Source organism: Eimeria necatrix, genomic scaffold (genome assembly GCF_000499385.1).
Source record: "Eimeria necatrix Houghton genomic scaffold, Enh_scaff4, whole genome shotgun sequence".
Taxonomy (NCBI): Eukaryota; Apicomplexa; class Conoidasida; order Eucoccidiorida; family Eimeriidae; genus Eimeria; species Eimeria necatrix.
In genome coordinates this window covers 173,190-185,717 of record NW_013654790.1, presented here as the reverse complement: position 1 = coordinate 185,717, position 12,528 = coordinate 173,190, and the positions used below count along the sequence as shown (strand labels likewise).

Sequence of the window (12,528 nt, the reverse complement as noted above, 5' to 3'; positions counted from 1 at the left end):
ACCGCAGCAGCAATAAGTTTAGACCACAGCAGTAACCGTACATCGCAGCAGCATTTCGAAGGCTGAACGGAACAAAGCATACAACGGTTTCTGATACAGTGCATCTAAAGAGCCCCCTGTACACTTGAGGGCCGCCTGGGGCGTACAAACACGCTGCGCTGCGGCTGCGACACTGTGGAGATGTGCCCCCAGGGAGAAAGAGGGCTTTACGGAGTTGCATCGACTTCAAAACAGGCAGGAAAGGGTACTATCGCTTCTTCAGGAGTTGCACAGGCGCGTATGAGATGTGCATGCACCTGGGGATTTGTCTGCGCACAGTTTGTGTGCACGTAGCACTTCTGTATTACTCATTTGCATTTGAGCACTCGAAGTCGAATACGGTAGGATTCATATTCGTCTCAAAAGCCGACAAAATGTGGTAGAGAAATACACAATGGCCAGATGCGACTATGCTTTACAATAAGGGTTCCTTTACTTTCTGTTGTGGGGTCGTTACACCCCATAGCTTGCTTTTATCGCCATCTCTAGCTCCTCTACAACGCAAATACGAAATAAATTTTATGCACGATTAAGGAGGTTTCGAGCTGAACGTCTACAGCTATTCACGCCATTCAGATGCAGCTTATCTGCCAAAGACCATTCGTTCAGTGTGCTTAATCAACAGAAGGATAGAATAGGCAAGTGGTTCTGTGGGGACGAGTGAAGGGATAACCAGGCAGAGTAACCACCGCGAGATGCCGTAAAAAATATAGGCGCACTGTAGAATCAACCACAGTGAGAAACAGTCCTGACGCTGCAGCAGCAGTACGCTGCAGCAGCAGTTCTGAACTGCAGCTCCCCACCAAGGGCACAGCTGCTTCAGACGGCGCTGCGCTGATTTGTAGATCCGGCATCTACCATTATTCCTGCAGATGCGTATCTACTATGAGCAACAACTACACTCATGAACAGTCCACTACACAAGTTCGCCTCGGGGAAGGGGTAAAGGGCAAATGCCGTTCCTGTTCTGCTGTCGCTTCTAACGTAGAACTTTTGGTGGACGCCACACAAAGCAAACGTCCACCTAATGTTTTACGTTAGAAGCGACATCCGCTTCTCTGCTACCCAATCCGTCAAGACCTTTGTCACTGCGACGAGACTGGGCTGGTCTTCACCGCTTGGCTTCCCGTCTGTAGACCAGCGTAGCTCATTCTCACTTGAGCTGTGGCTCTTGAGCGCAATATCTTTCGGCAGACGTCCAGTGCAAGTTCAAGCTCAGAACGAGAACTCGCCTGTAGCCCTATCAAAGGGAATCTCGCGTCCTCCAACCTAAAGCCAATTAAATTCCGCATTGGCGCAGCCGTCGTAGGCAACCAACAAAAACAGAAGTGGCAACAGTCTGATTTAATGCAACCTCAAAAGGATTGAAAACCTTAAACAGTCTAGACTGGCCCAAAAAGTGTCTAAACTGCACTGAGCTAGCCTGCGTCGAGGTAATGGCACTCGAGATGTCTGCATCCTAATACTCACTCACCCGGAGAATTCCATGTCTAAGCAATACTTTCCACTTGCTACAGCGCCTTGAAGATCCAGCAGCCGCCCTTTCAACCTGTACCACAGAAGCAGTGACCAAACAGCGGCAGCTGCTGCTGCAATTGGTGAGCATCTGTGTACGCCAATCTTTGTCTGCGCAGGAAAAAAGAGGGCCTGAGATTTGGATCAGCCTACGAATACACACATGCAGAATAATGCAAGCAGAAAAAAGTGCGATGAATTTACCTTTTCAAAAAACGCAAATATGCCGTCTGTCGTCTGAGGTTCCGCATCGTCCAAGTCGGACACATCGTCCACCGTTAGGTGGGCCCCTTCCTCTTGGTCATCGTCTGCAGCAATCAATCATATTAAAAGCGGCAAAAAATGCAGAGATTAATCGTGAATGTCTTCTATCGCATACACAAGCAGCTGAATTCATAAAAAACAAAGACGAAATGACAGAAGTAGATATCCAAACTCCAGCAGCCGTTTGCTACACCCGAGCAACAATAATTCAACCAGAGCAGAAAATGAAGAGGTCATAGCGGGGAAGCTGAAGACACAAGAGGCCGAAAAATAGCGGCATACAGTTCCCATCAGTTGCATAGAAACAAACTCATAGCTTGACGATGGATTAGGGAACAAAGGGAGGTGATACTTGCCGCTCTCATCCAGCGCAGTGGAATTGTCAGGATTACTTTGTTGCTTCTGCTGTTTCTCCTGAACGTCTTTTTTCACCTCCAGGTGAGCAGAAGCACTACCAACTCCAGCAGCAGCGCCGTTAGTTTCTCCCGCTCCTGCAGCGAGCCTCTGCCCCAAGGCGTTGACTCCTTCGTCTGCCTCGTCAATATCCGCATCAGCAAAATCATCATCTGCAAAATCGAAAAACACATTTTCGCACTGAATGGTTCATCTCTCTTCTGTTTGTTTTCTAGAGCTGCCTAAGGATACGAGACGGACGGAGAGAATAGCAGGGCCAACCTCACGCAGGTACACAACAGGCGAAGCAGCTGCACTCGGATACACGAAATGAGCATATTTACAACTATAAGTTGTAAATCACACCTGATTCTTCTGCTTCTGCTTCTGTCTGCTTTTGTTCTCCTGATTCTGTTGGCAGAGCAGCAGTCCCCGTAGATGCCTCAGCACTTCTGCAAGACAGACGCAAGAAGTTGACTGCAAATTCTCTTGTGGAATAAATCGCAAATACACTTAATGCGTACAGGGCTAGCAATTACACTGTCAATCTTCACTTTTGCTGACTTCAGATTATACGTGGGTGCACACGCAAAGAATCAAACAAACGACATACTTGAACAGGCAATTGCAGCTAAGAAAGTGACAAAAATTCAGACTATTATAGACGGAAGACACAAAAGCACAGAGAAGTACATGAGTACAGGCATGTACAGGCATGCAGAGGCACAAACACAGACAAAAATCTCGAGAGGGAGAGTTACCCTGGAGCAGGTCCTGACAATCAAAAAACAGAGAATGGAAAATAGGGATACATGAGGAAGGCAATACATAAGAAGAAGAATGATTAAGGAAAACAAGGTCATACACGCAAGATCACAAGGAGGCAGAGAAATACGCAGAACCAGTGGGTGACACAAGCGCAAGCACAGCTAAGCAAAGGCACCAACAAGTAATGTATCACAGAATCCTGCCAACGCTGAAGCTAAGAACTAACTGAGCACTCGGCACGCTTGTACTGCTTTGTGCCTCAGTGGCATTTGAAGCTGATGCTCCCGATTGAGGCTCTGATGTTGCTGCTGCTGTCGATGCAGCATCCTGCAGCAGCATACAAAAACAGACAAACAAGAGGAGGAGCCTACACACAAAGAGTTAAAAGAAAGACTCAAAGAAGCAAGCTAGAAATGACGCGCACACCGTTTAGAGAAAACATACAAACAAATGCAAAGAAGAGACAGATGGACCGAAGCAGCAGAACAGCAAACAGAAAAGAAAAACGGCAAAAATACGAGAAGGGCCGCAGCGGCAAATATCCCCTTCTCCACAGCACGCAGCTGTGGAAGTGGGCCTTCGCCAACATACAACCAGGGAAATTATAAAAATTAACAGCAAGTCAGCAAATTAGATGAGAAAAAAGAGGCAAATAAAGGGTCGAGAACAGGCCGAGGAGAAGGAACAGGAGCTGGAAAGGCAGCAGACTGTACCTGACGAGCAGCAGCAGCCCGTGAGAGCTCAATCTGTTTTCTCCTAAGCGACTGCCGCCATTGCTGAAGCTCAGAAAAGGCAAACGACAAATATTTTGCGGAATTATTGCGAAATCGCAGGGACGAAAGGCAAGCAACTAAAGGGTGATGGAGTAGCACAAGATGGAAGCAAGGAACACAAATTGTAAGGACCCCCGCAGGCTGCTCGTGCACGCAAGGTCAACGTTACCACATGCATAAAGAGAAAACTAAAATATCGACATAGCAAAGTGCTTTCAAGGGATAGAATCTCTGCCAAGCAAGAGCGAGACAAAAAAACGAAGCCGTCTCTCCATCTCGATACAAACATAAGCATAGGGCGAATTTAGACACCCGGGCAAAACAGAGAAAATTTATTACCTTTTCTATGGCCGCGAGCACTTTGGCGTTCTGTAGCAACTGGCACTGAGATATTGTAGCTGCATAACACGAAACAACATGCCGAAGACACAGCCTGAACTGCCAATATACACGCAAGAAGATGAAGTTCGAGCAAGCACTGGGGGCATTTCTGGCATATCATATCAGAAGAGTTAGTGCGAAATCTAAGTTAAGTGCAAATACCTTGAATCGCCTCTTCGTACAAGTCCGCAGTCTCGGAGAACCCTGGCTCGCCAAAAAAAGACTGAGGCGCCTGCTGTGTCATTGCTGCTGCCGCTTATGCTGCGCTTGGTGTTGTACCTGCCGCTGCTTCGAATGTTCGCAACTATGGCTAAATGCTTGTTCGTAAGACGAAACGTATCACCCAGTGAGACTGGGCTGAGCAGAGGAGGTGGGAGCAAAGGGGAACCGCAGCGACGCTAGGTGGAGTGAAAGCTATGCATGCGTGACGTGTGTGCCTTTTGAGAAGATGGCATGGAGTTCAAAATACAGAAAAGGAGGATTTGCTTTTTAAGAGGTGGTGGGAAGAAGCGACGACTGGACGACTCCTGTACAGCCGGATGCAGAAGGTAAGCTACAGAGGGAGACGAAAGAAACTCGCACTAAGCCCTTGCTGAAAACGCTATTTTTTGCAATTAAATATTTGTAAATAAGATAAATCTCGACTTTACGTGTGGAGCCCACCGAAGTCTGCTCGGCAGCTTCAGACGAGGGCCCCCCAGCCAACTTTTCCTAGGGCCTCTTTCGCCAGCACTTTTGCAGCCCCAACATTCCTGAAGAAGCTTTGTGGGAGAAAAGAGAAAAGCTGGAATTTAAGAATGTCAAAGCTGCTTTTGGAACAAATCCCAGCTTAGGCTGTGGATTTTTGGAGAGTATGGCCTCTCCTCTATTCCTCCTGCCCTTCAAGGCGTAGCATCTGTGTTTACAAACTTGCTCGTATTGAGTCGCTATTCCTCTTTTCTTCTAATTTGCTGTTGCCACATCACCTTGCTTATTTAGGCCACACGCGTGCCTGCTGACGATGAGAAAATAGGTGAAGGGGACCACAACTTTTTTGAAGTCCGCTTTTTGTGTCCTACTCTTCTCGAATCCGCTGTGCTCTTATTTCTGTGAAAATGGCTCTTAGTGTTACCGGAGCTTTCAGCAACATCAACGCTATCCAGCGTCTGAATGCAGAAGAACTGAGACTGGGGATCAGCCAAGAAGCCTCCTGGCATAACCATTACAAAGACTCATGCTATATTTACATAAGTACGAATAAACAGATGGTATAGAGCGTCAAGTATCCTTAGAGTAACAAAGAAAGTGAAGGGGCGGGTGAGGGCTCAAGCGCAAGTCACTTGCCGTTCACTGAGGAAGGCTAAACATTTGATCTCGGAATCCAGCACTATGATATGATTAAATGCTGCATGCACTCTTTTTCAACAGGTGGTCTGGATCCTCGCCTCACCGAAGGTGACGTCGCCATCGTCTTTTCACAATGGGGAGAGCCTATTGACGTGGTGTTAGTCAGAGATCAGAAGACAGGTAAGTATTGAATCAGTCCATCTACTTGTCTCCCTTTACCCATTTTCACTCATTTCCCCCCTTTTTATTCACTCTCAGTGGATGCAGCGCAAACGTCACTTATACAGATCAGCAGACGCAGACAACTTAGTAGGCTGTTCGCACCACATTGCTCAAACACAAGCCCCGTCCATCTTCTGGATCATTCTTGTGACGGCACTTCAGGGGTTCCCCGCGGCTTCGGTTTCCTGGGTTACGAAGACCAGCGGTCAACTATTCTCGCAGTAGACAATGCAAATGGCATGAAGCTGTTGCAGCGGACCCTTAGGGTGGACCACTGCAAGAACTTCCGGCCCCCAACATCAGGCAAAGATGGAGAAGTCAGCGACCCCTCAAACAGCAGCAGCAACACCACCTGCACTTGCTTGTGGTGGCAACCACTGGCCAGCGAATCATGTTAGGCTTGTGCATGAGTCGCCACTATTCGCCTTCTGCCCAATGAATCTCATGTTGTCTTGGTTTTGTTGATATCCTGCAGGAAACACCTTATCAGCCAACTGGAGCTGAAGGAGCCGGCATTGACAAGTATCTTGTCACAAAGAGAGAGCAAGAGTTGCACAAGGCTCGTCAGCAGCAGGAAAGGTTGAAGGAGCAGCGCCGGCGGCAGGCCCTCGCTAGCGCAGCAGAGGGCGGCAAAGATGTGGACGAAATGTGGGCAGAAGAATTTGAGCTGATGATATCAAATGTGAGCTTCCCACACGTATACATTTCGCGTATAACCGGCGCTTCCACAGTCAGATGTGTTCGCAGCCTGATCTGCATACCGCACTACCTCGATGCCTTTTGCTGGTTTTCGATCTGTGCTTCTCGTGTGATGACTCAGTCACTTTGGCCCTACCTTTTCGCTTTCATTCATTACCGTTTGAACTTCCCTGTGCTATGCGTTTTCCACCGCGTTGTTTCATTCTGCTGTGGCCTCTCTTGGTGCAGTTGAATGCCCAAGCAGAAGCAGAGGTGGACCATTTGATGCGGGAAGACAAACGATTGAAGAAGAAATTGAAAAAGGAGAAAAAGAAATTGAAGAAGGAAGCGAAAAAACGGTCGAAAAAACGTGATATGCGCAGTGAGAGCAATGGCAGATCCGAGCGTGATCAGAGAAATGGAAGTGATGCAGAACAGCAGCAGGAGGCGAGGCGGAGAGGCCGCAGCAGAAGCAGAAGCAGAACACGCGGTGCCAGTACCAGCACAGAGCGTTGCAGCAGTAGAAGGGGAGGGCACAGTGACAGGAAAGATAAACGCCGAGAAAGGAGTAATAGCAGCAGCAGAACACCCAGAATGCTCGAACGCGACAGCAGCTCAAGCAGAAGAGATAGCACCAGCAGCAGCACAGAACGCAGCAGCAGTAGAAGAGACAGAGACAGTGGGAAGAAAGGCAAACGCCGAGAAAGGAGCAATAGTAGCAACGAAAGGCCCAGAAAACTAGAACGTGGCGGCAGCTCCAGCAGAAGGGATAGGGAATTTGAAGGCAGCAGCAGCAGGAGAGATATAGACCCAGAAGGGAGCAGCAGCAGAAAAGAAAGGCATGCAGAAAGCAGCAGCTGTAGAAGAGAGACACACAGAGAAAGCAGCAGCAGCAAGAGAGAGAGGCACCCAGAAAGCAATTGCAGCAGCGGCAGCAAGGGGGCAAGGGAGTACGATGACGTGAAGGAAAATGGTCACCACCGCAGGACAACTGAGGAGAGAGAAAGAGGGAAACGTGGAAGAAGCAGAAGCGAAGAGAGACACTAGAGCGCGTTTGCTGCAGGGACAGAAGAGCAGAAAAGCTGCCCCTGCCGTTCCACGCGTGCTGCATCTTCTTCCGGGGTTGTTAATCTGTTTTCGCCAGCTTCCCTAGTTTCCGTGTGCTTGTGTCCGAGAGTGTGCTGCTGGGTTACTCCCATTGCTCTCCTATTTGTCAGCTGTTTATGAGCACATTTACTCTGGAACCACCAACTTTTCATTTGCTTTTTTGTGGGTTTCTGGAACACCCGCCGACTGGCGTTTTAGGGCGTCTTGCCTCTGTGGGAAGACCCAGCCCCGTACTTTTCGTGGTTTCGCCCGTGTTTTATATGTGCGCGTTCGCGTACTCACGAAACGAATAAGCGGTCACAGTGTGATGCCGAAAGCTGCAGACGTTTGCTGAAGAATAAATTATATATAAAGTACTAGTTACCTTCTTGGCCTGATACCGCTACGACTATAGGGGCACTCGCCGAAAGTACTTTTAATCAGCAGTAACTGCAAGCAAATGTAACAGCTCCAACGATAATTTGTAATTGTCGGCGAGCGTAGCCAAAGCACTGTTTCAACAAACTCCAAGAACCTGTTCGGCGGCGCTATCGAGCAGTTGTATCCGTCAGTCTACCGGGGACGGAAAAATCAAAATATACTAAAGGCCAATAAGGAATGCGAAGATGCGAAAAAAATGAAGGCCTGAAGTGATCGAGGAGGGATAAGCTCAGTGACTGACAACAGCGCCACTGGGGTAGAAACGGGGGAGGCACGCAAAAACAATGAACGGCTTATAGCAGCTGAAGTGCAAGACAAACGAAAATATCCATCATATTAAAGATGGCGCTGGAGCATTTGTTCGAGCGGGCTCCTCTGGGAAAGTTGGAGCCTGTGGCTGCTGCTGCTGCGCCTGCGGCTGCTGCTGCTGCGCCTGCGGCTGCTGCTGCTGCGCCTGTGCCTGCTGCTGCGGCTGCTGATGTGGAGGCGGTTGCTGCTGCTGCTGGGGCTGCTGCCAGTACGGCTGCTGATGAGGCTGTGGTGGCTGTTGTTGCTGGGGCTGCTGCCAGTACGGCTGCGGCTGTGGTTGCTGCTGCTGCTGGGGCTGCTGCCAGTAAGGCTGTTGCTGCCACGCCTGCTGTCCTTGAGGAAACGGTGGGGGCTGCTGCCACGGCTGCGGCTGCTGGTAGTACGGAGACATGGGCGGCTGCCCCTGAGGTGCGGGCTGCTGCTGCTGCGGAGCTCCGTATGGCTGCGGGTACTGCTGTGGCGTCGGCTGCCCCCACGCTGGTGGTTGCAGCTGCTGCTGGGGGGCAAAAGGAGGTTGCTGCTGCTGCAGAGGCGCGTGGGGCGGCTGTTGCTGCGGAGGCAAATAGGGCGGTTGCTGCTGTTGCTGCGGCGGGTAGGGCGGCGGCTGCTGCTGCTGCTGCCAGTATGGAGGCATTTGTTGCTGCTGCCCCGGCTGGTTCGCTGGTTGCGGCTGCGTGACGTAGACCACAGAAGGATCGCTTGGGTCCACGAATGCTGCTCCGGCGCCCAGGTGCAGCTGCTGCAGCAGGGAGTTGTCTGGCTGTTGGTGGCTGAGTGCGTTTTTCCATAGCCTGAAGAACACATTAATGAATGTGCCGCAGCCGCCCGCATTGAAAGTGAGGGTGAAAGTGCTGGTGCCTTGAATAGGGTTTTCCGCTTCTTGCTTGGGATGTACTTGGCCCTCAAGGTAGTTCGCCCCGAAGATGGGCTGCTTGAACTGCGCCTGCGGCATCAGGTGCAGCGGCAGCTCGCAGGAGGAGAAGCTGCTGCCGTGGCTCTCCACCTTCCCTGCCCGCAGAAACACGATTCGGCTGCTGCTCAAGAAAAAGCAGCCGCTGCCTTTCAGATTTGCGCCAGGGCCGCGCAGTCGAAAACCGATGTTGTCCCGCCGCAAGAAGAATATCTCACCCGCTGCTGGAAGCGGAAACAGCTTCCCAGAGCCGTCCTCGGCTAAGACTGGGTTCAGAGCCATTTCTCTCTGAGTCAATGAAAAATGCACGCACGGCTGTGTAGGGAAGGGGCAACAGTGGTGAAGCTACTGCTCTTGCAAGTACGCGCAGGAGCTGCAGCTGCGGAGAGCGATGTGTAGAGGAGAGGGCCAAGAGACGCTCAGAGAAGTTCAGCGGGAGTGAGGTTCATGCGTTAGAGGGAAGCGCGGCTTCAGCAGCAGCAGCTGCAGCACCAGTTTGACGACAGAGGACGGTGGCCTCGCAGACAGAATCCTAAGCTGCAGCCTGGATGAAGATGCGTCCGCGAAATAGCTGCTCAGCTACCCTTATGCAGAGTTGAGCCTTAGATGAAGTTGCAAAATAGAAGAAGATCGTTTGACGTGAAGTGCTGCATTTTCAACCGCTGCACGCAAATGAGCGGGGGCCCCCCACTAGCAGCTGATGCTGACCCACAGACGCACAATAGGAGGAACAGAAGCAAAAGCAGATTCATAAAAATTGAATACAAATGCATACTTAAAGAAAGGACGCCACCCAATGATTCATTCGGGCAGTTTAACAGGAGAAACTTAAGAACTGCTGCCGTGTGACAGGGCCCCGTCAGCAGTAGGAGCACCTGGAGCGGCAGCAGTGGGGCTTTCTAATGAATTATTAGTATACTCCAGTGATATTTTTAATATGTTCCATTTCACTTTAATCGCATCTCCCCTTATTCTTGCTCGGTGCTCGTCGCTACAGTTTGAATGGCAGCATGCGGACTATGCATTGTAGAGCAGCTCCTATATTAAACGGCAAATATCGGGCCCTTGTTGGCAGATCGCCGCAGCTAGCCAAAGCTAGCCAAACCAGTCCTCAAAAAATCATCTTCACGCAATTGAACGGCGGTCATTACGTTCAAAACATGTTTGATGCAGCTGCGGTACGGCACAGGCTCGTGGAGCCGCTGCTTCGCTGCAATAGCACCAATGCTTTGGTGGAGCCGGTACCAGCAGTTGTGCCTACTTCAATTTAGAAATCTAGCAGCTAAGACACTCACCGCTCACAGACTTCAGAGCGGGTGTCTGCAAATGGCTCTAACTACGGTAAACCTTCGCTAGCCACAACGAGCACAGCGCAGAGCTAGGGGCGCAAGCCAGGAAACCCAAAGTGTAAACTGGCGCCTGATCCCCTCTTAAAGCTCCTAAACTTCTTTATAAATGAAGCGATGTAGCTATGAGCTTACCGTTTCTCCTCGACTTCGAGTTCTTCGAGCGCGTTTGTCCTACTTGATATCATTCATGCCCTGGTAGTTGGAAATATTCCGACGAGCTTTGGGCCTCTTGGGTACAGCACCAATACTGGAAGAATCTCCTAGTTTGCACTTTGATTCAAATAAGAGATGAAGCGGGGCATTAGCAGACCTAGTTTTTCAAGGCCAATATTTCGAATACATTAAGTTGACAAAAGAGAACAGAGTGCTGGAAAAAGGTCCCCTGTTGAACATTCCCTTACCTGTAATGCAAAACCGACAACAAGGATGTGGTTTGGACCATTTTTGCCGCCACTAATCGCAGCCTTTGTGCTGCCCGTAAAGCAATTGACAGCAAGGATGAGCTTCGGCCAATATTTGTCTTCTTTGGTCACAACGTTTAAGCTGCCGCTAATTTTAGTTAGCTGGAAAGAGGTCCGACAAGCTTAAAATGCCTCACCTTCAGTAAGATAGCTGCAAGATAACAACTATTTAAGACGTCCTCCGGCCAGCTAAGCACGTAGCTACCCTAGCGTGACAAAAGTATGGCATATAGGGCCAAAGTTCTCAGTAGCCTGCTGCTGGTTTAGGCAAACAATTAACCTATCTCCTGAGGCAACAACAGCATGACTCGGATATCCTACAGTGTATAAGGGTGCCTAGAGATGCCTCAGTAAGGTATCTAAATCTAGAGTTGCTGGGGCCCTATCATCCTCGCCTTGCAAGCATGAGAGGAACAGAAGAAGCCAACAATGCACCGCTGACAAAACGTCCTCACGTCATCACCATTAGTTTGTTTCATGAGCCACTGTTGGCTAGAGAGTATGTTTGGGAAATTAACTTCCAGGGAAGTGTCCCAAGCGCCCAGAGAAACAGAATGCAAGACGCCAGAGGCAATTCCGTGGGCAGGGGTCGCCACTGAGGGTGCAAACCCCCTGCGTGGCAGCCTCAAGGCGGTTAGCGCTCATACCTATTCCGAAAGTGCTGACGGTGTAGAAGCTTCTGGGCACTGACGCCCAGGGGAGCGACGAAGCCACAGTTTATCCCTGTTGCTTTGCCTAGCGACGGTGCCAGCCTTTCTTTTGCTGTCACGTGGGCAAGCCCTTCTGTCTATGGTCATCATGGGCCCCTTCCATCAAACATATTTGATCCATTCTTTTCTTAGTTGCACTAGTGTTGTTTATTTTATGCGTATCGGGCTCCGCGGGGTTCGCAGCTAGGCTGAGGAATTACATAAGCAACGGAAGGATCACTAGCGACAAAAAACAAAAAAAATTAAATTCCTGCTGTTTCCTTCAAAGAGGAGTCATAGCAGTACCAACAGCAAACTGCGTTGCTGCTGCTCCTGTTTGCGGCCAGCTTACTAGTGCAGCCCTCTGCCTCCATAAATTCTAATCCAACCCTTGAAGCCTGAAGTGTGTTTAGGCGTGCCTGGAACGAGATCCCAATTCGGCATTGTGATACAGAGCACATTAACACAATCAAATCCAAATAAACCAGCCCATAAAAGGGCATTTGCTTAAACATTCTTGGAGATCCAGCTGAAAAAATAGAGAGGGAGTGAAACATAGCCAGAAAAAAAGGTGAGGGCAAAACACACGCACATGCACGCACGCACACACACACAGAGAGAGAGAGAGAGATACCGTGGCGCTTGGGCGTTCTTTTTCACAGCCACCTCCAAACAGCAGCAACAATACAAGCAGTAGTCGCGGAGGCAGCTTATGACCTGGCTAAGGGTATCCTCAGTCGTAAATGCATAGCATGCACAGTATGGACGCTATTTGTGAATGCCGAAATGAGTGCACCAGGAATGCTGCCTTCCTCTATCTTCTGTCTCATTTGCTACAGTGTTCAATTTCAGCTGGACAGCTTTCGCGATTCCCTCCCTTTGTGCTTACAGTGGCGCCAGTGCAGACTGACAAGCAAACGCATT

General features: G+C 49.8%; 3 protein-coding genes across 3 annotated transcripts; 1 reads left to right on the top strand and 2 right to left on the bottom strand.

Moving 5' to 3' along the window:
- Positions 1-1,308: 1,308 nt before the first annotated feature.
- ENH_00058960 (hypothetical protein, conserved) lies at positions 1,309-4,377 on the bottom strand (the record flags this gene model as incomplete). Its single annotated transcript, XM_013583633.1, has 9 exons — positions 1,309-1,383; positions 1,514-1,588; positions 1,759-1,862; positions 2,175-2,384; positions 2,578-2,663; positions 3,206-3,306; positions 3,693-3,755; positions 4,092-4,150; positions 4,296-4,377. The coding sequence occupies 9 exons, from the start codon at positions 4,375-4,377 to the stop codon at positions 1,309-1,311; spliced, it is 855 nt and encodes a 284-aa protein (XP_013439087.1).
- An 850-nt stretch (positions 4,378-5,227) lies between these two features.
- ENH_00058950 (RNA-binding motif protein, X-linked 2, related) lies at positions 5,228-7,406 on the top strand (the record flags this gene model as incomplete). The annotated part of the gene is made up of 5 exons (XM_013583632.1): positions 5,228-5,363; positions 5,541-5,639; positions 5,844-5,998; positions 6,157-6,363; positions 6,609-7,406. The coding sequence occupies 5 exons, from the start codon at positions 5,228-5,230 to the stop codon at positions 7,404-7,406; spliced, it is 1,395 nt and encodes a 464-aa protein (XP_013439086.1).
- Positions 7,407-8,217: 811 nt separating this feature from the next.
- ENH_00058940 (hypothetical protein, conserved) lies at positions 8,218-9,387 on the bottom strand (the record flags this gene model as incomplete). Its single annotated transcript, XM_013583631.1, has 1 exon — positions 8,218-9,387. The coding sequence occupies one exon, from the start codon at positions 9,385-9,387 to the stop codon at positions 8,218-8,220; it is 1,170 nt and encodes a 389-aa protein (XP_013439085.1).
- Positions 9,388-12,528: the final 3,141 nt, after the last annotated feature.